We start from the raw sequence: 23,592 nt of genomic DNA on the forward strand, positions 1-23,592 counted from the left end.
AAATGGGCCACAGGTACGAATTCGACGCTAATATTAGGTACGGTACAGATATATTATTAGCGCTCACTTACTTTTTATAATTATCTCTAGCACTTAAGTTAATACGGGCGAGGCGCGTAGAAAGAAAGTAAAAACTTGTAAACATAATTATACAATCCGGAACCTGTTAGTATTTGAATTTCCGAATTTTCTTACTATAACATTTAAGATTATTTTAGCAGTGGGCGATTAAAATGATGATGATGAGATTATTACTAACTTATTGGGAAACTTTAAGCAACCTGCACATTTGTATTAATTATATGTAAACAGCAGTGATTTGTATATTATATGTATATACTTATATGTACTATGTTTGATAATTATTGTTTGTTGTTGACCGCCAATAATAATCAAAACAAACAATAAAACAACATTCCCAAAGCTTCAATTTACGAAACAGATTTATCCTCATCAAAGAACGATCAAAACGTAAATACAGACTAATAATAACTTTGCGTTTCCCAAAATAGCAATGTTTTTGTCGTTTGTGACCCAGGCGGACGCAAAAAAATAATCATACCTATGTAATCCCACTATGACTGGGATTTTGGCTCGATTCAACCATTTTTTTACGTCATTCCAGAACATTCTTGAAGGTCTTAGAAAGATCATTCACTTCTAAAAAGCAATTGGATGCAACCGTGTGTAAAAACCATTGTATTTAGATACGTAACACGGTGGACGCGCTTCTGATCGACGCATCGTTTAAATTTGTCATTGAGCACTCGTTAAACCGAAAAGAACACTTTTTTTGCCAGTTGAATTATATTTTGCATTGTTTAATGTCTAATTTATATCGAAAACAAATGTTTAATAGTGCAAGATACAGCCAAGTTGGCAGCTGACGTAGGTACCTAAGAATTGCGTAAAGAAAATTCGAGCTACGTACATACAAAGACTGAAAACATACCGTAGAACGTGTGGAACGCTGAAAAGCCAATTATAGTAGATTAAAAGCCATAGAAAAGCTTTCTAGAATGATAATGAAGTTTCATTTCACCTATAATCTATATAGATCGAGCACAGACCTACTGAAAGATCGGTCTTAGTTAAAAATAGATGCATGCTCGCGTCGGCTCTGTACTCCGTCGCCTAACCTATAAAATCAGTAATCACTTTCTACCCAGCGTGTATAGTCGAGTAAACAGAGCAATAAGCTTTAAAATGTCCACAAATACGGTCGGTTTCTTCAAAAAGTTCCACGACACAATAAACGAAAAGTTAGACGACGTCGCGCGGAATAACTTTGCTAATTTAGAAACTAATGCGAAGCGTGTGTCCTATTTGTGCAGTCTTCCTTTGATAAGGAACTATGAGCTGGACGTGAAATGTCAGGAAATGCCGAGGAAAGACGTTGCAAAGGCGAAGGAATTGAAGGACGGCGGGAATGCGGCGGTGCAGAAAGGAGATTGGGGCCGTGCTATGCAATTGTACACTGAAAGCATGATTTATATGCCGAGAAAAGAGAGTAAGTATGGTTTTAACTTCGAAAGAAAGTGCTTTAAGTCCTATATCGTCTCTGTGTTGTTTCTAACCCTTTTGAAAGCAAAGTACCTACAGATGTAGTTCAAAAAGATTTGCCTCCGTATTGTTACGGAAACGTACGAACGTGGCATGCTATTTCAGTCAGTCACAGTACAAGATGTACTGACATTAACTGAACTAGCATGACGAATACGAACGTTTCCGGAAAAATACGAAAAAACCCTTTTTCTACTCCCGTGTTGTTATTCGCCATTTACCGTGTCGTGCATAGTTGTTAAAACCCTACATAAAAGATGCCGCCGGTGTGCCCCGCGCACCTACGCAAATATAGCTCTTACAGCATTGTTAGGTAGCCGTTAAGGGATATAGCGGGCCGCGGGTTGAACCACGAGCGAAGCGAGTGGTTCGAGCGACAGGGTGAGTGCAGAAACATTGCAGAGGACAAGTCAAAATACTTATAGAAACAGTGCGAATTTCACAAAACTTATTCTAGAGGAAACTACAACAAAAAAATGCGTTTATCAGTGCTTTCAGTAGTTCCACAGGTGGTAAATCATCTTTATTACTAAATTCACCTACTTTTATCAATTTTAAAGCAGTTGTTTTGACTTCAAGCCTCAAATTACTTTACCCACTAGCCATAAAATCGTTTTTTTGACCTCCTGGTATTAAACGCCACGTGTTGAGCATAGGGGAAATACTTTTCGCACTACATCTGTGCCCATAAACTCCTCGCGGAGTATTATGCCCGTTAACTTTTAATGTTGTCAAGTAATACTTAGAGCTTCCTAACTTCACACGTTCAAATTGTGTGCGTTACACTTTTGTGAATGACAAATTAAACTAGATCGGCTAAAATTTGGACAAAGAGTCTGGTATTAATACCGACGAAATAACTACTAAGTACAGTCAACCAATTGGAACCCTAGGCCACTCTACAACTATGTCAAAATGACAAGCAGTAAGAGATTTTTCTTACAATATGATTTCTAATGTCACTGTGACATAGTTCTACAGTGGTTCCAATTTGTTGACTGTACGTACACAAATAATATATGTACATAACAGTACATAATATCTAATGCTGCTGCTTTAAGGTACTTGTTGATGTATATAAGCATAGATATAATATTTAAGATAGTATTCCATTCGCGCACATGTCATGTTATTGAGTATGTATTGAATCACTAACATTCTTTTGAAAGCATTGCGAATTTAAACTGTTCATTATCTTGCAAAAATGTAAACAAATTAAATGTGACATAAGTGTTCGACATCATAATATTACGCGTAAATACCTACTCGATTTCGATAAATAAAATAAATAAAATAAAAAAGCCTTTTAGTTCTTGCTCATCAATCAACGGAATGTCAATACAGTGTCACATGCATTACTTAGAATAAAAATTGTTAATATGTCATGTCATTATTTTTATAAATTCCAATTTAATAATAAATCTAAAACTAAGTAAATTTCTACCTTCTCGGGTACTCCTCCAGATTTGGATCGATAGTCAATGCTTTAATTTCAGACCAGCTGCAGCGTTTCGCACCATGAAATAACTCTTGTCAGCCATCCTTGTTTTTCTTGCGTAATCTAGTGCGTCTATCCGATCCGATATCGGATGTGTTTGTGAAGACAAGATTTCAATAATTTGAGAATTTCGGCAAACATCAAAGATGGCGCCTATTGATGATTACATATAATTTCGGATCGGATAATGTGAAAACGCATTAAATAAAACTGACAAAAGTTTGCTATCACAGACAGACAGACGGACAGACGTGCGAGTGAATCGATAAGGGTTTTCGTTTTCAAGTACGGAACCCTTATAAACCAGTACTATAGGTTAAAATATGCTTTTAAGTACATTTTACAGATGTAAACCCTTAAATAAGTTATCCATACTAATATTATAAATGGGAAAGTGTGTGTGTCTGTTTGTTTGTCCGTCTTTCACGGCAAAATGGAGCAACGGATTGACGTGATTTTTTAAGTGGAGATAGTTGAAAGGATGGAGTGTGACATAGGCTACTTTTAGTCTCTTTGTAACGCGAGCGAAGCTGCGGGCAAAAGCTAGTTTTAAATAAAAGGCTATATATCTACTAAGAACAGCTATTTATTTACTAGCAATGCGCAGTTTTTTTTATTGCACCCTGCACATGACGTTTTTACTTGATTAGTTGACTTAGAACTGTGGGTGCAACGGTGCATGGGTGCACACTCCCTTGCTCTCCCTAGAAAATTTCTGACTAGCTGTAGGTATAAAAAATAATAACAGAGCTTTAATTAATGCGTCCCAATGCTGGTCGCAGTCCTCTTATGCGAGAGAGAGCTTATGGCCTAGATGTGTACTTACTCACTTCACTGGCTCAGCGACCCAAAAAGGATCTTGGCCTCCGACACAAGAGATCGCCACTCTGCCATATCCTGCGCCACGTCACGCCAGTTGGGTACACCGAGTGCGGACAGGACTTTTAGGGCTTCCTCGCACCAGCGATATCTGGTGTCCCACATAATTATGCTCTTCTCACTCCACGATCCTCTCCCATCCTTTCCAGGTGGCCAAGCCACGGAGTCGTGTGGCTTGTCGTGTGAAATTTATATAGAAATAATACCTAAAAGCTAATTGTAAGGGGTCCATACTGGTCATCATCGCGGATGCTACGCATAAAACTGAGCGCATATAAAATGACAGCAATCAATGTACCTACCTATAGATTCCGATTTATTGGAAAAAGATGATTGTGACAGATGATTCACGTCGATAAGTGATAAAATTGCAAGCGTTCCCTTAAGGGAACGCGGTAGTTTTAGACGAATACAAGTACCTACCCCATTACCTATTTTCAGTTATTCTAAGGTTAGCTGGAAGAGATCCCTTAAAGGGATAAGCTCGCCTTTGTACATAACCGTTATAATATTCTCTGTGCATGTAATTTGATCTGTACAATAAAGTGTTTACTACTGCTACTACTATTACCCCCCGACGACCGGTCTGGCGCAGTCGGTAGTGACCCTGCCTGCTGCGCAGCGGTCCCGGGTTCGAATCCCGGTAAGGGCATTTATTTGTGTGATGAGCACAGATATTTGTTCCTGAGTCATGGATGTTTTCTATGTATATAAGTATTTATATATTATATATATCGTTGTCTGAGTACCCACAACACAAGCCTTCTTGAGCTTACCGTGGGCCTCAGTCAATCTGTGTAAGAATGTCCTATAATATTTATTTATTTATTTATTTATTCGGGGCGAACTACTAGGTACTGCTACTACTTAGTTATTCGTCGCTTAGTATCTTGAGTTAATTCAATGATTCATAGTTCATAGTATTGATCGTGATAAATCAAAGTAATCATATGGAATTCTACTGTGGCAAGAAAAATTCGCATGGCATATAATCTAACAGTTTTAATGGAATCCTGTTTGTATTGGAAATACATAGGCGCCAATTCCGTTGGTAATTGCGACCTGTTGATGTACTTATGTACGTTAATTATATGACAGGATAACGTGATGTGATGTTGCATTAAAAATTTAGTAGGAGCTATTAGGTGCTTTTGCGAACTGTTAGATCGATAAAGAAATGGCTACTACTCCATAAACTAATTAATTCTAACAACAAAGGCCTTAGGTACCTTTTTAGGGGTTTCGTAGCCAAGTTCTCAAAACTGCCCCAGGAATTTTACTTGATGGATAATAATGTATTTGATACAAACAATTTACATAAAACCTGAACCGTTATAGGGTCCATCATAAGCCGCGCAGAATATAACACATCTCGGACAATGGTGATCAAATATGTTATAAAAAGCTCGTGTGGGTGAACGAACGCGTACCATGCTTGTATGAGTGAGATATGACAGGTCGACTGGTCGCGTCTTTAACAAGTAGTAACTGTAAACGCCTGGGCGGCACTTTCAGCGGGGAGCGGGTGGCCATGCTGTACGATAGTACTCTTTATTATACTGTGGTTACTTATAGTATCCCTTAACTTTTCAGGTGAAGAACTCTCCATACTTCTGGCCAATCGCTCAGCAGCGCTCAACCATATCGGGCTATACGAAGAGGCCCTGGCTGACATCAAACGCTGCTTGGCTCTGGGATACCCTGAACATCTTCAATACAAGGTGCAGGAACGCAAGGCGAGGTGCCTGCTGGTGCTGCAGAGGAATCAGGAAGCTATCAGCGCGTTCCAGTAAGTAGACAAAGATTTGTAATGATGAAGACCTGTGGTATAGCCTAAACCATCTCGGACACTGGCGATCAAATATATGAAAGAGGCGCGTTCCTAGCACACAGTCTAAGCTCGTGTAGGTGAACGCGTACTATGCTTGTATGAGTGAAATATGACAGGTCGACTGTTCGCGTTTTTGACAGGCGGTAACTGAGAGGTAACCGAGAGGGGGTGGGCGGCGCTTTCAGCGAGGAGCGGGAGGGGCCATAGTGTACGATAGAAATCTTTAACCCTGCCTAAGCCCTGCATGCTATGTTGGACATTGATGGGTCAGATGATGCTCTGGGCGAAATTCGCAGCAGCCGGGCGCTGGGGTACTCTGGGGGCTATCAGCGTTTTCCAGTAAGTACACAAAAATGTACGATGATGATGCCCGAGGTACAGTCGACTACAAAGAGATGTTTCCACTTTTTCACCTTATTGCATTGTAACAAGGTGAAAAAGTGGATACATCTCTTTGTAGTCTACTGTACCTGGAGTACTTGCAGAACAAGGTGACTAATAACAAAAATTGTCTAAATCTCACATACATCAATGAACACCAAAAGGTACTGACTTTGAGATTGCATTGTTTGTGTTTTAGTCGCTAATGTTCTTTAGAAGAGTTATGTACTTACTTACTGTTTAAGTATATGCACTGTTAGATTTGTTACAGGCTTGGTTATTCTGTTTACCAATATGTTTTGATTTTCTAGAGAAACTATCAGAGCCCTTGACCGCGCCTCAAGACTGGCCAGCGATAAAAGACAGAAGATGCACGCCGACTCCAAACTCATGATAGAACTCCTCAACAAAGGCATGGTGCTGGCCGGTAACCCAAAAGACCCAGCACCAGTCAAAAAATCTCCTCCTAAACCAAAGCTAACTGGGAAACATAATCCGAACTACCCCGCGGCTTCCGAAGCTATTGAGATCAAGTATAGTGAGAGCCAAGGAAGATTTGCTGCAGCTACAAGAGATATTGGTGCTGGAGAAGTGTTGTTAATTGAGAGACCGCATAGTGGGGTGTTGCTGAGCGAGTTTGCAAAGACGCATTGCCAGCATTGCTTTATAAAGTAAGTGTTAAATCTTAAGTCAATGTTTATATAACTATTTATAAAAGTTGAAGAGCAGTAGTTAAAGAGATTAAACATTTACATACCTGCTGCTGTTTTGTTTTAGTGGGTGTATAGGGTATAGGTAGGTACCCTATCTAAACTTGTGTCTAAACTCGGGTCCAATGCACTTTGACTGTTTGTACACTTTTCAAACACACACTTTTAGTGTATTTGTCAATAAATAGTATTAACAGAACGTTATTCATCGCAATAATCGTCTTAAATTGGTCTTAACGAAGTAATGGAAGTGACATTGACGTGTTTATAAAGTTTTTCAACTTCTTGTCCCTTAATATCAAAATATCTAAGGAGTCTGTACTTGAACGCCAGAAACCATAGACGATTCATGCACAGTACAAGATAGTCTGCTACAGTGAGTTGAATAATTATCGGCTATCATTCGTCTTGCAACAAAGACATCTGCTTAGCAATAACACGTATTCACTCTTCCAGATGCTCGATTCCTCTGGCCTGTCCAAACTGCCCCAACGTCATCTTCTGCAGTGACAGCTGCCTGGAGGCCGCACAGAAATCCTACCACGCCTACGAGTGCCACATACTTCCCCTCATCTGGCAATCTGGCTGCTCCATCACCTGCCACATCGCTTTGAGAATGATCACCCAAAACAAAAAGGAATACTTCAAAAACCTCAAAGACTTAGACGTCAAAACAACAGGCCCCTACCAGACTGATGACTACAGAAATATATATCATCTGGTTTCACACGAAGACAAGAGAACTAAGCAGGATTTTTTGCACAGGACACAAATGACAGCTTTCCTAGTGAAGCTGCTTGAAATCAGTGGTTACTTCGATGGGAAACCACGCAAAACTCATATAGAAACTAATGATGTGAAAACCATGGGTGTGAATGAGATTTACAAGGATGATATCGCCTTAATCGGAGGTTTAATTTTAAAGAATCTTCAAGTCTTACAGTTCAACGCTCACGAAGTGTTTGAGCTCCAGTGCCCGAAGCCCAAAGTGGGCCAGAACGTTATAAAACACGTGGGGAAATCCGTGTTCATCGCTGGCGCCGTGTTTCCCACTCTCGCGCTGTTCAATCATTCATGCGATCCTGGTGTCGTGAGGTGAGTGCTAAGGTATTAATTACATTCAAAACAGTCGTTTGCAAAGTAAAACTAGTGTCATTAATGCTAAAATAAAGATATGCCCTTTAGCACAACTTGCCTTGTCGCGCGCGAGTCCATACATCAAGCGCGACTTCAAGTATGAACTCGCGCGCGATAAAGCAAGTTGTGCTAGAGGGGCTGATGTAACTGTGATCCGCCAAAGGCAAAATAGCGACCTAGGAAGTAGATATAGGAACCATAAACAAGCATTCCTTACAGGGTCCGGTGAGTTGTTGACTTCATAATAATGCAAACTGATGGAAATATGGCAGTGTGATACGCGATGACAACATATTAAACTTGAAAGCACGCACGGGTAGGTGAAATACCTATGCTTGGCGTTTTAATCCATATTCCATACTTTAATATTATAAATGGAAATCGTCACTACTTTAAAAAAAACTTGTATCTTCGTCTGTCAATGAAAAGAAAATTGTAGTAAGTATGTATGGAATGCATATAGACTTACTGCATTTTAACTTTGAGGAGCAGCGTGAGATACGAGATTTTTTAAAAGTAGTGACGAAATGTGTGTGTGTCTGTTTGTCCGTCTTTCACGGCAAAACGGAGCGACGAATTGACTTCATTTTTTAAGTGGAGATAGTTGAATGGATGGAGAGTGACATTGGCTACTTTTTGTCTCTTTCTAACGCGAGCGAAGCCGCGAGCAAAAGCTAGTTGTTATATAAATGGGACGTATTCCATGTTCTGGTTCTGAGTTCCAACCTCGAATAATAAAATAACCGTTTTGATTTTTCGAATAAAATGTAATAAATATCCGGAGAGAACATCTCCAAATTCTCCAATTCCAACCTGCCTAGCCTATGTTTTGTCTATGTTTCTCTGCGATCTGTTTTATTCAGATTGGGGAAATAAACACTCTCGACTTTCAGGTACTTCAGCGGCAATCGCATCGTTGTCCGAGCCGTCAAGAACATCCCCAAAGGCGAGGAGGTGGCGGAGAACTACGGGCCCATATTCACCACAGTGCCCAAGGTGGAAAGGCAGGCGCAACTAAAGGAGCAGTATTGGTTCGACTGCACTTGCACGCCTTGCCGCGAGAACTGGCCGCGATATGAGGAGATGACGGAGAACTATATGAGATTCAAGTGAGTTCACATGACTATCCAATCCATGCTTCCATACTAATATTATAAATGGGAAAGTGTGTGACCACAGATGTCATATATACCATAGATCAAGCAAACGTATCTACTTAGCGTGTCAAATGAACTCAGTGAAATCCACTGAGTTGTCCGTCTTTACTCGCAGCTTGCAGCTTTCGGGCGTCAATTTTTGTAAGTTGAAGTCAACCAAAACATAAAAAATGCCTCGTTACGTGATATTCAATTGCAACAAGACAAAAATTATGAACAATCAAGAGCCTGAGACATATTTAAAATTACAGGCAAGAATCAACTTCAGTACAAAATTTGATACGCTCGGCCCCTATACAAATATATGAGTGTGTGTCTGTTTGTTTGTCCATCTTTCACGGCAAAACGGAGCGACGAATTGACGTGATTTTTTAAGTGGAGGTAGTTGAAGTGGTTGAAGGGATGGAGAGTGACATAGGCTACTTTTTGTCTCTTTCTAACGCGAGCGAAGTCGCGGGCAAAAGCTAGTATGTACATAAATACACAACACAACGTAATGGTTTAGGAAGGAACGCGTTTCATAAAGACGATTGGCTGAGCACTAGGTTTTGTTGACCGTCTATAACATTACCAGGGTGCCTAGTAAGGATGCCAGTTTAGCAACAATACGTTTAAAAGCATGTCTCTCTTTCGCTCTCGATTATCGGCTCAAAAATTGGGCATCGTAGGCTACTTATGTCCTCAGTTTATGTATGTATGTATCCATGCTAATATTATAAATGGGAAAGTGTGTGTGTCTGTTTGCTTGTCCGTCGTTCACGGCAAAACGGAGCGACGAATTGACGTGATTTTTCAAGTGGAGATTGTTGAAGGGATGGAGAGTGACAGACTATTTTTAGTCTCTTTCCAGCAACCATTTCCCTAAAATGGGGGTGGGGGATGGTAGTAAGAAGCATTCTTCAATTTTCGAATTTAACGCGGGCGGAGCCGCGGGCAAAAGCTAGTGTATGTACAAGCTTTATTGTACATAAAGGAAACAAAAGAGACAAAGTTACAGAGTCAGTAATATACAATGTAGGCGGACTTATCCCTTATTAGAACCAACCAATCCAATAGGTACTTAACATTTAAGATCCTTTTCAGATGCGACTCCGACCATCCGTGCCCCAACGTGATCGCAGTTCCCTACGACGCTAAAGAGTTCATGATCCAATGCGGACTCTGCTCGCAGTACACCAACATCATGAAGGGTCTCAAGTCTTTACAGGCGAGTACCTTTTCATCGTGTGCTCACTGACAGTCGTGTCATATACAGTAATACCCCGCTTTACGTACCTTTCTTTTAACAGTCATCTACTACTCCGAGACGTTTCTAAAAACCCCTTACTCGATGCGGGGATACGAGCGACATTTCATAACAGAGTTCCTATGACCACCTTTCTGCTCCATCATCAAATCAGCTCCATACCATAATATTGCATTGTCACGTGATTTCCATATGTGTGCAAAATTTCAGCTCAATCTAAAACCGGGAAGTGGGTCAAATTTAGCTTCTACGTTTTGACCCAAACTAACATACTAACAAGGCAAGTTGAATAAAAGCTTGTAAAAATGTTCACACAATGTTCTCCGCATATTTTTATAATCACTTTATCATGCTGCTGAAACAACAATATCTCGAATTCCGTCAATTCACAAACTGCCTGTAATTCATAAAGTAAACAAGTACGGGTGACTGAACAATTTGGCTATGTATAAGGCATTAGTGGACGTCGAATAGACGACAATGTATTGATTCAATAAACATGATAAATATTACAAATTTTCCGCGTTGTGGAGTGATGTAGTTGTAAAATTATTTTAGTAGGTAGTAGGTACAATGTGGGCAAAATTTTTGACCTTTAAGCACGATAATCATGAAAAAGTCCTACTAAATAAGTACTAAGGCAGTAACTATGTTACCTCTTCTCGTATAAACTGCTCAACCGGTTTAGATTTTGCAGGCCGATTTTTGAGTCTCACGCGTTCGAATTCAGAAAATTGTCACCGAAAATAATAAGAAAGTCACCGTTTTCAACCGGTATTTTAGTGACAAAATCCCGTATGCGAGATTTAAAAATCGCCCTCCTGGTATTGTAAAAAGATTAAAAGACAGGGTGGTATTTGTCAATCATCGTCATCATCATCAAAAAAGTAGGTACTTACATCATCATCATCATATCAGCCCTTTATCACCCACTGCTGAGCATATTAGGCTTCCAGGCAGGCAATTATGGTCGCGCGATAAGTGATAAAATAGCAGGCCGTCCCTATCGCACTATTTGTAAGTGCGATAGGGACGGCCTGATATTTTATCGTCTATCGCGCGACCATGCTTCCCGTGCAGTACGCCACTTTTCCCAGTCCTGAGCTGGTCTCATCTAACTGTGACCCGCTGTTTTCGCATGTCATCGACCCAACGAGCCAACGGATGCCAGGTAATTCTTACATTTGTAAGCGGCCACCATTCCGTTAACATTTTTGTCCACCTGCCATCACTCTGCCTAGCAAGTCTAGCAACCTGTCCCGACGAAGTAGGTTCATGAAGAACCAAGCACCTTAATGTCCTTAATGTTGATTAAGTTGAGCTACGGTATAAATCTGTTACAGTTGGTTTAATCATATTTGTCTGTTTTTAAAACTAATAAGGTACAGCGGCGCAAAACTCGACTGGGAGGCCAATGTAACTGGTCCATTTTTTCCATGTTTAACAATGTTTGCATTATTAAATAGAGTGTCCACCGGTTGTATATGGTAGGCGTGTTCAGTGGATACATGTAGAACTCAACATAGTATAACGCCGTGTCTTGCGTGGGCGACGGTCGCGTCTCATACTTCCATATCGATAAGGTTTGATTTCGTATGCGTCGCATCGCCGTCGCCAAGCGCGGATCCAGCTTCGTGCCCAGGGGGGGTCACGTGGTAAAGGCCCAGGCCCCAGAGGGGGGGTCACGTGGTCTATTTGAAATGAAATGAAATATTGAAATGAAATGAAATATTTATTTTCCAAGTAGGCATATTACAATGCGCTTATGAACGTCAAATAAAGCTACGCCGGCTCTAGCCCTACGCCTCAGCCTCGAGAAGATTTCAGTCCCCCCTCAGTTAGAGGGGGGTATCCACTATGGGACTGGCAAGAAACTCGGCGGGCCACTTCTTTTCAAAACATTACATCTTATAATTAACATGCATTAAAAAACGAGATACAATTTAATCAGCAAAAGTATTCATCAAAAAAAAGAAATATTAAATTAACAGACTAAGGTACCTACTCTATGGAAATTCATTTCAATAAATTATACAAAGTACAAAGCTACTATGATTAATAAGAGATTTTAGAGATGTATAGTCTCTAAGTGTTAAAAGTACACCAAAAAAATTTGTATGGCCAACCTAGGCTCCAGAACCGGATCCCCCCTGGATCCGCGCATGGCCGTCGCGCGACCATCGCGCGATCGTCGCCCACGCAAGCCACGGCGTAATAATGGAGAAAATGGATTAGTTGCCCCCCAGTCGAGATTTACCCCGCTGTACCTTAGATTTTTCGTCAGTCCATTGATATATTAAAATTAATATTTCCAAGCGATAGTTGATCCATATGTCAAGTATACTTTCAATCCGTACTTAATATCATAAATGGGAAAGTGTGTGTGTCTGTTTGTTTGTCCGCCTTTCACGGCAAAACGGAGCGACGTATTGTCGTGTTTTTAAGTGGAGATAGTTGAAGGGATGGAGAGTAACATAGGCTATTCTTAGTCTCTTTCCAACGCGAGCGAAGCCGCGGGGTAAAGCTAGTTCCTACATAAAATACCTTACGTATGCAACATTTTAGCTAAACAATGTTACACATTAAAGTTATCAAAGTCATCAAACTGTAGCGTGTATGGTACGCATTACAATATACTACAATACACTATAATATTTATAACAACGATTGCCGTGTATGGCCTTGCTTGCGCGGTGGCATGACTATTTACGTAACTAAAATAGTTATACGTAAATCGATAACTAGATTTGGTGTGACGTTAAATGCAGTTTTTTGACAAAATTTAATGCTTGGGTTCTTTTTATACGTGTTTTTAACCCCCGACGCAAAAACGGGGTGTTATAAGTTTGACGTATCTGTCTGTCTGTTTGTCTGTCTGCCTGTGTGTGTCTGTCTGTGGCATCGTAGCTCTCGAACGGATGAACCGATTTTGATTTAGTTTTTTTTTTTCTGAAAGCTGAGTTAGTCGGCAATGTTCTTAGCCATGTTTCATGAAAATCGGTCTAATAGCCTGACAAAGAGGATCGAGTATTATAGAGAGTTACTGTCAAAGTAAAATGTGTAATCACAGTGCATAGACTGCCATCTCTCGACACAGGCCTGAAACTTTTGAACCTCAGTTTTGACAATTTGGCCCATATTGTTAGCTTGATATAATGTTCAAATGTCAAATACTAATATTAGCGCCATCTAGCCGAGCGTTCCCCAAAGGTGCAACGCCATCTAGGCCACCCCGCACCTTTTTCTTTAGGGCTTTGAGGTACGTTTTTTTCTTAGACTTTATTCGTCTATAGGAGTTGAGTGACGTCATGGTCAACTCAGTTACTTTATATATTTCTACCTAACTTAGTAAATAAAAATTGGATTAAAAAATAACTTCTTTTCATGTTTTTCTTATAATTTATCTGATGCTGGTATAATAGTACATTGTGCAACAAGGGGAGGAAGTTGAATATTACTAACGAGAGTAAGTTAAATCGCGACGGCTTGCCGGAGCGATTTAAAGACTCGAGTCTTTAAATCGCTCGATAGTAATATTCATACTTCCCGAGTTACACACAATGTTTTTCATCAGCATCACACTTGCATCATAAAAAATATGCAAAAAGGTAAAAAAGAGTTCAATTAAGTATTAGAAATTTATTAACTCGCCTACGGAGAACGATTTTTCTATAACTCACGCTCCGCCTGCGTGCAATAGCACGTTTAGTGTGCTAGTGTGATGAAAAATATTTTATTTTAACTACAATCAAGTTCCCTATATAAGACTACGCGCCATGTTGCGTAATTTTTTTTATTAGAACTATCTTCTTCATACTATACCAGGGGCGGCTCACTCCGCGATTCTATCGCCGCGCTACAAGTACATGCCGGCGGCGGCGATTCAGCGGTGACGACCTTCGCTCGGCGCAATAGAATTCAATGTCGGCTGCTCGCGTGCGGGCCGTTTGTTAATGTAGATAAGAATTTAGAATGGCGGTATTTTGGGAACATCAAAGGAGTGAGCCTTCTGTACTTGTACTATTAAATATTTATGTGACTATATTGAACTGTCAACCCATACATCAGAATAACAGCGCCCTCTTGACAAAAGTCATATATTTTTGGTCAGGCTTTTATGTCATTCTTACTGATGGGAGTGATGAGCATTTTTATTCAAGATAGTATTTTTTTAAATAATTACACTAAAAATCATGAGATTAAGAAAAACGATTATTTTTTTTATTATGTCCTACATGTTTATTGTGAGACATATCGAAAACACCCTGTGCTATCTAGGTATAGGATAGATTAATATTAAGCACAATGACAGGAAAATTGGTCAAATCTAATATTTAACCCTTAAATGCATAATTTTTTTAACGAGATATTAATATATGTGATAGAGAACGGTTTTCTGACTCTGGGAAAAATAATAAAAAAAATATTTAATACCGATTTGTATACTAAATCAGTGTTAGAAGTTAAATAGGCCAAAACTTATATAAATATATAATTATTGGTAAGTTTTATTTGTAAAGTTTTACTACTATTAGAAAGGTACACTATTTGTAAAACCCCCATGATAAAATTTTTAAACATAAACTAATTAAATTACTAACTCCGAAAAAATCTGCCTAAATCACATACTAAAAATCGCCATCATCCTGTTTTTTCACACTTTTCCGCCATTTCGTCTTTATCCTCAAATAATAAATAGTAAATCATTATATTATTTAATTTATTTAATTATTTATTAATATACTCCTTTGGCATACTACGGTGGACCCAGACTGAGCTGGACGCCCTGGATCGGAGGGTCCGCTCACTGCTTACCACACACCGTATGTTACACCCGCGCTCGTCTGTTATGAGATTGTACATCCCACGGAAGTGCGGAGGTCGAGGCTTCCTAAACGCCAAAGATCTCCACAACCGTGAGGTGTACAATCTCAGGAATTACTTCCTTAACAACGAGTGCGGGATGCATCGTGATGTGGTGGCAGTGGACGGAAACCTCACGCCGCTCTCCTTGGCGAAACAGAACTGGCGCAAACCTGTGGTACTAAGTACTGCGGACCGCAAGGCGGTATGGGAGAGCAAGCAGCTACACGGGCGGTTCTACAAGGCCCTCACGGGACCCGATGTAGATCTGCTCGCATCGGTGAACTGGTTACGATTCGGGGACCTCTTCGGAGAAACCGAGGGTTTTGCCTGTGCAATTGCGGACGAAGTTATGATGACGAACAACTACCGGAAAAGGTGGCTAATAATAAATACTGAATAATAATTAAGCTATAAATGTGATTTTGGATAGCTACATATTGAGCCACAGGCCATCAAATATATGATGCATATATACATCACCATGGATTTAAGGGTTAATAGCATGAAAATATGTACAGTAAACCAATTGGAACCCTAGACCATTGTAGAACTATATCATAGTGACGTTATAAATCAGGTTGTAAGAAATCTCGTACTTCTTGTCATTTTGACATGGTTGTAGAGTGGCCTAGGGTTCCAAGCGGTTGACTGTACCAAGGCACGCGTGATTGTGAAATACACAATTTATTAGAAATAGTTATATACCTAAGATACAAGATCTGAATCACACGCTCTCCTACTTACACACCCTAAACTGTAAATCCTATCATAATAAGAATTAAATAACAAAAAAAAATTAAAAATGAAGCAAAAATACATGTCAAAAGAAATAAATAGTTCATAACCTAATATTTGTTCTATGCTATATACTACCTAACTTAACTATGCATTAGGTACTAATTTATTCAGTATCAGAATAAGTATTTACTACGTGATACCTATTATAGTCTGACCAAAAAGAGTACAAATTAATAAGTTTTTTTGCAAAAAAATCATTTTTGGCACAAGCTCTTATTGCCGACTGTACCTTTCTTTCAACAGTCATCTTCTACTCCAGATTCAGATTCAGATCTTTATTCATAAAACACAATATTTTACATATCCCCGAGACGTTTCTAAAAACCCCTTACTCGATGGTGATACGACGTTTCATAACAAGAGTTCCTATGACCACCTTTCCGCTCCATCATCAGATCAGCTCCATGATACTATAATATTGCATTGTCACGTGATTTAAATATGACGTGTGCAAATTCCAGCTCAATTGGAAACCGGGAAGTGGGTCAAATTTAGCTTCTACGTTTTGACGCACACTAACATACAAGGCAAGTTGAATGAAAGCTTGTAAAAAGTGGCAACATTGTAGTATGATCCCATTCAAATCAATATGTGTGAGGAAACGGGACGACACTACGATGTTACCACTTTTTATTAGGGTTCCGTAGTCAACTAGGAACCCTTATAGTTTCGCCATGTCTGTCTGTCCGTCCGTCCGTCCGTCCGTCCGCGGATAATCTCAATAACCGTAAGCACTAGAAAGCTGAAATTTGGTACCAATATGTATATGAATCACGCCAACAAAGTGCAAAAATAAAAAAATTGAAAAAAATGTTTTATTAGGGTACCCCCCCTACATGTAAAGTGGGGGCTGATATTTTTTTTCATTCCAACCCCAACGTGTGGTATATTGTTGGATAGGTATTTCAAAATGAATAAGGGTTTACTAAGATCGTTTTTTGATAATATTAATATTTTCGGAAATAATCGCTCCTAAAGGAAAAAAAGTGCGTCCCCCCCCTCTAACTTTTGAACCATATGTTTAAAAAATATGAAAAAAATCAGTAGAACTTTATAAAGACTTTCTAGGAAAATTGTTTTGAACTTGATAGGTTCAGTAGTTTTTGAGAAAAATACGGAAAACTACGGAACCCTACACTGAGCGTGGCCCGACACGCTCTTGGCCGGTTTTTAATTACTACTCTTTTTGGTCATACTGCACAGGGTGACATATATCAAAATCGCTATAGGATATGGCTTAATGGCTCAGCCACGACATTGGGCTAAGCGCGGCAGCGGTGAGCGGCGGCCATATATTGGAGCGAGACACAGCGATGGGACTTTTCATTCGCACGTATGGCTGCCGCTCACCGCTGTCGCGCTTAGACCAATGTCGTGGCTGGGCCGGAGTCAAATATTACCCAGATAAAAAATGCTTCAAGGTGATTTTCACAGTATTTCACGTCAGCACATGGTCTGACTTGATAATTTTTAAAATCAATTTCTGTACAACTTCTTGAACGCATCTGCGATGTCACCCTGTATGTTACAAGTATATGTCCAAATATATTACATAATACATTAACAGACTACGCAATAAAAAACGTCATAAAGTCACAGTTAAACTGATTTACATTCAGACCAATCAGACATCGCAACTTTTCCAGCAATTTTATTTTTTAACCCCCGACGCAAAAACGACGGGCTGTTATACGTTTGATGTGTCTGTCTGTTTGTTTGTCTGTGTGTGTCTGTCTGTGGCATCGTAGCTCCCGAACGGATGAACATGTCTCTCGCTCTCTCGGTGTACTACTGTACTAAATGTCCTAAAAGAACGAACTAGTACACTTTGGAGATCGTACTAGTTGGTAGCGATCTTTTCAGTGAACGAGCAAGCACAGCTCTATTGTACAGCCCTTAGACATAGTCGTCAGAACTCTAATAGGAATCCTTATGAACCATGTAAATATATCATTAGCATAATTATCTCCTCAAATGCATGTGTAGGTACCTGACTATAGTCAATAGTGGCGCCCTCAGTACATATATATGCCATAGACGGTACAGTGGCACAGTATGCTGCCGTCCTTGTATAGACCGTGGACGTAGTCATCAGTCTCGGGGTCCCAGAGACACCGCTGGCCCATCTTGATGCCGGCGCCTTTCATTTCGAGGATCACGGCCTGAACTAGAATTTTGTACCTGAAAGCAGTTTTATTAAACTGTTGAATGAGCCGTTAAAATTAATTAAACTTCAAATTAAGTGTAGGCAGGGGCGGCTCACTCCGCGTTTCTTCCGTACATTTCGACGGCCGCGAGTTCGCGGCCCATAAAGTTTGACAACCTTCACGCTGCGCAATGGAACTCAATGTCGCATGCAGTCCGTTGACAGGTTGTTGAGAGTGAGCCTTCTGTACTTGTACTTTTATATATTCTGTGGTGTAGGCCCAAAATTAAATATTAAAAAGTGTAATCGTAATAAAAATAAAGCATCGGACAACATATCGTAAATAAAATATAGGATTAAATGTCCTTTGCAAATTACAGAAGTGCAGGCAAAAAGTCTAATTGAAAAGGGGCAGGAAAAGAGATTCAAAGACCTATTTTACAAGCTTTTATTCAACTTGCCTTGTTAGTATGTTAGTGTGTGTCATAACGTAGAAGCTGAATTTGACCCACTGCCCGGATTCCGATTGAGCTGATGCACACATAACACATATGTAAATCACGTGACAATGTAATATTATGGTATCATGGAGCTGATCTGATGATGGAGCAGAAAAGTGGTCATAGGAACCCTGTCATGAAACGTCGCATCCCCATCGAGTAAGGGGTGTTTAGGAACGGCTCGGAGAGCAGTAGATGACTGTTGAAAGAAAGGTACAGTCGGCGATAAAATCTTTTGTAAAAAACTTATTATTTCTAATGGAATTAGTAACTATCTAACTATAGACAGTTCCATCAAGCTTGCTTACTTTTTTCTTCTTTTATTCCCATAAAATTCTGCTCAAAGTTTTGCCATCCACAACAAAAATTACTAGGAACAGACGAGGCAAGCTACGATGCCATCATGGTTGAATGATTAGTAGTTGCTAAACAATCGATAGATATGTTACCTCTTCATGCCCACTATGCCCAGCTCTTGTGTCCGTTGAGGGACATTTGCGCCCAGTACCAATGACATCCACACCTTTCATTCGCGCGAAGAGGTATTGCCTCTTCTTTCCTAATGCGAACCGCTAAGGAATGGAACATGCTCCCCTCATATGTATTCCCGGCCGAATACAATCATTAGCGCCTAGTGCTTGCCTTTACTGGGGCCATTTTTTTTTTCAAAGTTGTCCACCCCACTTTTTTTATAACATTGGTATTTTTTACGCAATTCATACTCAGAATCGCGAGGTCTTTCGATCCTGACAGGAGAAAAAAATGCCCCAAGATTTCCATACATTTTTCAAACCTTCCAATCCGTTACCGCCATACAAAATGTATGAGAAAATGGTAACGGAATGGGAAAAAAACCTTGGGACACTTTTTTCTCCTATTAGGATTGAAATAGCTCACGATTCTGAGTGGAAACCATATAAAATTTTCCAAAAAAAAGAAAAGTGGGGTGTTTGAATTGAATAGTCAATATCTAAGTACAATAACTACCTCTTCCATATGAACTTCACTATCTAAGTACACCTACCTCTTCATGCCAAGCTCTTGTGTCCGTTGCCTGACGCCATTGACGATCATTTGCGCCCAGTGTGGCGCCTGGTCGGCTCGGTACGTTCTGCCTGTTAACTGCTGCTGCATAGACGACAGTATAATCTCGTATATGTTCTCAGCTTGAAATCTGGAAATTCATTAAATGATTAGCTTATTTTGTGATTATATTTGTGTGTGAGAACGAAGATATCCTAACTTAAATAGGATAAGGTAAAGAAGAAAAGTTGTGGGAAATGTATCGTTTAAATTCAATCTAAGTGAATCCATATTCACCTAGGTTGAAAAAACTTATCAAGTTATCATTTAATTCTTTTTCGTCGATTCCTTATGTCTTTTAAGTTATGGAGGAGGGATGAAAATTATCATTAAGGGGCCTCTAGCCAATACGTCTATTTCAACTTTCTTCTGACCCACTGACTGTTTGCCATATGATATCAGCCTAGAGACAGCACCAAATAACTTTCGTTTTTTATGCCTTGTCTACACAACCCAAAGGTTGTCTGGAAGAGATTGCTCTTTAGCGATAAGACCACTTGTTGTCTAGGTCTACCATAGTTAAAGTTATGTACTTTTATGTCATGATCTTTTAATAGTGGTATGCATTAAAGAATATTTGTATTGTACTCATAGTCATTTATTCTATGATATTGTATGTCACAAAGTATTGTATAATCCAGCAAACTGAGCAGTGGACTTAAAACATGCAGACGTTTACAGCCTCTCTCCAATTTAAAAGCTTTTTTTACTGAAACAGAAACCACTTTTCTGCAAGTCCGGGCCTAACTTCATACTTGGGCGGGTCCGGGTACCGGACTGAGTGTCATCTTCATAGGCCTTACAATACTCACTAAATCCTAGCAAGCACTTACTGAATTACCATGGTTCAGCGATTAAACTGATTATCTGTAAACCTATGACTTAATAGTACATTACGTTACAAGTGCGTAAAAAAGGAAGTTCGAAACGAGTGGCGATAAATTAAAACACGACCGAAGGGAGTGTTTTAAATCGACACGAGTTACGAATTTCCTTTTCGCACGTGTATCGTACGACGTTTTTCAGTACAGATGAGCCTCTGAAGTTTCGACCTGGCATATAATGAACCACTTCTCGCACTAGTGCGTAAAAAAACGCCATCTGTACTGAAAAAATTATTCTTGATAACACTCACTTTTCTCCGAGGCCGGGCCTAACTTCATACTTGGGCGGGTCTAGAGGCTGCACGGGTACCGGACTGAGTGTGTCCTCTTCATAGGCCTTACAATACTTACTGAATCCTAGCAACCGTTCACCGAATTACCATGGTTCAGCGATTAAACTGATCATCTGTAAACCTAAGACTTAGTCTACTTTTAAGAGTTTTGAATGATTCACGGTTATTTTCATTATACTTATATTGACCGGGATATAGACCGTGATTACCTTTTTGATTTATGTCGAGCTCCCGATATTTCGACGCAGTTGCATGCATCATGATCACTCTAGCTTTAGTCTACTTTTGATGGAATAACACTCACTTTTCTCCGAGGCCGGGCCTAACTTCATACTTGGGCGGGTCTAGAGGCTGCACGGGTACCGGACTGAGTGTGTCATCCTCATAGACCTCTGGCTGCTGCTCCTCCCCAACATCCTCGTTACCTGGAAATTTTACAGTAAATTTATCAACGAAAGATAGTATTTAAGAAATATTTGAGCAAAATATGTTTAGTTTGAATAAAATCTCACAACTTACTAAAAGTTTATGATTCTGATAAAGTTTTAGGTCTGAATATCATCCAAAAACATGCCATTATTAGCTACTTATAGAACAAGTACTTAATGTAAAAATTCTTACCTTCATCATCCGCCATTGTGGATTAATTTTCTGAAAATAAAAATGTTGCATATTAATTCAGTACTAACGGCCCGGCCACGACATTGGTCTAAGCGCGACAGCGGTGAGCGGCAGCCATACTTGCAAATGAAAGTTCCATCGCTGTGTCTCGCTCCAATGTATGGCCGCCACTCACTGCTGTCGCGCTTAGACCAATGTCGTGGTCGGGATGTAAGCATTACCAAAGGAGCAGGTTTGCATCTAAATGCTTACACTTTATCCCAAATGCAGACTTTCAAAAAAGTTTGAAGTTTCCAAAAAATATTTACAACAAACAATAACTTTGCAGTTTGTATATATAGAGAATTTTGTCTCGTTGATAACAATCCATACTAATATTATAAATGGGAAAGTGTGTGTGTCTGTCTGTTTGACCGTCTTTCACGGCAAAACAGAGCGACGAAATGACGTGATTTTTTTTAAGTGGAGATAGTTGAAGGGATGGAGAGTGACATAGACTAATTTTTGTCTCTTTCTAACGCCAGCAAAGCCACAGGCAAAAGCTAGTAATAAATAATTCTAAATCTTTAGTTAAGGTCAAAGGAGACTACTACTTATTTGTTTAACTCAAAGTATTGTCTTATATTTTATTCGTCTTCCTATTGTAGGATGTCAGTTTAGACTACCTGCAAAATAAAAAAAATAAACCGTTCCCACAGAGGTTCTAAAACAATCTTTCTTCCAACAGGACACCGACATGCTCTACCGCCTCGGTAAAGGCGCCATGGAGGAAGGCAACTACGGTGAAGCCATGAAGAAGCTCATCGAGGTCCTGAAGCTATATGACGTCACACTCCGGCCCCCGTATCGCTCCTACTACGACTGTGTACAAGACCTGAGAAGGTCTATGCTTTCTATCGGCAATTATAGTCTTGTGTAAATGTGTATTATTTCGTTTTTGTATTATTAAATATTGAATAGTAATTGTTGGTTTACATAATACATATCTAAGTATATCCAGTCAAGGAATGAGCTTGTCACTAAAAGCCAGAAGCAAATTTGAAAAATTTTGGGGTTAATTTCTCTTTCTATTCATCCCATAGAAACCATGTTTCATAGATTGAAATACTAAGAGCTAATGGAGCTAGACTGTTTTTCTCCTTCTGAGAAGAGAGAGAGAGAGATTTTACTGAGAAGATATCATGATAATTTCTTGTAATACAAATTTTTGATATAGAAATGTCTCCTAACTGCGAAATGCAGGTAACATAGGACTAATATGATTTACAAAAAGCTGACAATACAAATAAAAACATACGACAAATACTCATGGAAATATTGAGCTATTATTGTCACTATATTAATAGTGCCCTAGTCAATTAAGAGAAACGTAAACAATATATCAAGAAACTGCGAACCTAATTAATCCAATTCTTATAAAATACAGAGAATAACAAACTAACCTTAAACTGTCGAGATTGTTGACAAGTGACCGTTGTTCGTTGTTATGACAACTCATACGTTCGGATACTCGTCATAATGGCCGCTGTACACATATGGCCAACGGTTCCACCAACCCTTTGTGAAACCCCTTGGCCAAGATAAGAGCCGCTGTTATACTTCTATACTCCCTGAGCCGCTGTTTACACATTGGCGAACCAATCACTTGGCATTGGCTCTTCATGAAAGATGGACGTGGAATGGAAAAGTCTAGGAAATTCTAGGTCATAGACGTTGTCAGAAAAATTTGATTAAAAAATAATAACCCCGTAGTAAAATTAAATTATTTGAAATATTAACAATTTTTTGAATATTCTGATAAGAACATTTATCTTTTTTAGGAAATACATTAAACATTTGCAAGGTTATTTTATTTCCTAAAATCTACACTATTATTGGCATAGATAAACTTATTATTTTCGTAAATATTTCACTACTGTCCTCTCTGACGGCTGACGACCAACTGAATGAAGCGCCAACGTGTAAACGCAGTTGGCCATTGGCGCCAAGATCCTTTGAT

At 39.5% G+C, this 23,592-nt stretch overlaps 2 protein-coding genes across 3 annotated transcripts; one reads left to right on the forward strand and one right to left on the reverse strand.

Annotated features, from left to right (window-relative positions):
- The first annotated feature begins 811 nt into the window (after nt 1-811).
- Nucleotides 812-22,556, forward strand: LOC125241473 (SET and MYND domain-containing protein 4). The gene is made up of 7 exons (XM_048149984.1): nt 812-1,510; nt 5,534-5,729; nt 6,464-6,823; nt 7,319-7,957; nt 8,893-9,108; nt 10,240-10,363; nt 22,321-22,556. Exons 1-7 carry the CDS (start codon nt 1,102-1,104, stop codon nt 22,510-22,512), a joined length of 2,136 nt encoding a protein of 711 aa, XP_048005941.1. The 5' UTR covers nt 812-1,101; the 3' UTR covers nt 22,513-22,556.
- LOC125241474 (dynein light chain Tctex-type protein 2B-like) lies at nt 17,146-23,088 on the reverse strand. Of its 2 annotated transcripts, XM_048149985.1 has the most exons (5): nt 23,036-23,088; nt 21,594-21,623; nt 21,277-21,397; nt 19,737-19,886; nt 17,146-18,247 (listed from the first exon to the last, which is right to left on the reverse strand). In XM_048149985.1, the coding sequence occupies exons 2-5, from the start codon at nt 21,607-21,609 to the stop codon at nt 18,082-18,084; spliced, it is 453 nt and encodes a 150-aa protein (XP_048005942.1). In that variant the 5' UTR covers nt 21,610-21,623; nt 23,036-23,088; the 3' UTR covers nt 17,146-18,081. The 2 variants fall into 2 exon arrangements, with proteins under 2 accessions (XP_048005942.1, XP_048005943.1); XM_048149986.1 differs by lacking the exon at nt 23,036-23,088 and having other exon boundaries at nt 21,594-21,679.
- Between the last annotated feature and the right edge of the window lie 504 nt (nt 23,089-23,592).

The sequence above is a fragment of the Leguminivora glycinivorella genome, chromosome Z (assembly GCF_023078275.1).
Source record: "Leguminivora glycinivorella isolate SPB_JAAS2020 chromosome Z, LegGlyc_1.1, whole genome shotgun sequence".
NCBI lineage: Eukaryota > Metazoa > Arthropoda > Insecta > Lepidoptera > Tortricidae > Leguminivora > Leguminivora glycinivorella.

Excerpts from the sequence above, each read along its gene's own strand:
- LOC125241473 (XM_048149984.1), top strand. The coding sequence starts at position 1,102 with ATGCATGCTCGCGTCGGCTCTGTACTCCGTCGCCTAACCTATAAAATC. Across the intron at positions 6,824-7,318 it reads TGCCAGCATTGCTTTATAAA|ATGCTCGATTCCTCTGGCCT; the intron begins GTAAGTGTTAAA and ends TCACTCTTCCAG. Across the intron at positions 9,109-10,239 it reads GAGAACTATATGAGATTCAA|ATGCGACTCCGACCATCCGT; the intron begins GTGAGTTCACAT and ends GATCCTTTTCAG.
- LOC125241474 (XM_048149985.1), bottom strand. Across the intron at positions 19,887-21,276 it reads AGGCCCGGCCTCGGAGAAAA|ATTTCAAGCTGAGAACATAT; the intron begins GTGAGTGTTATT and ends ATGAATTTCCAG. Across the intron at positions 18,248-19,736 it reads CAAGAGCTTGGCATGAAGAG|GTACAAAATTCTAGTTCAGG; the intron begins GTAGGTGTACTT and ends AACTGCTTTCAG.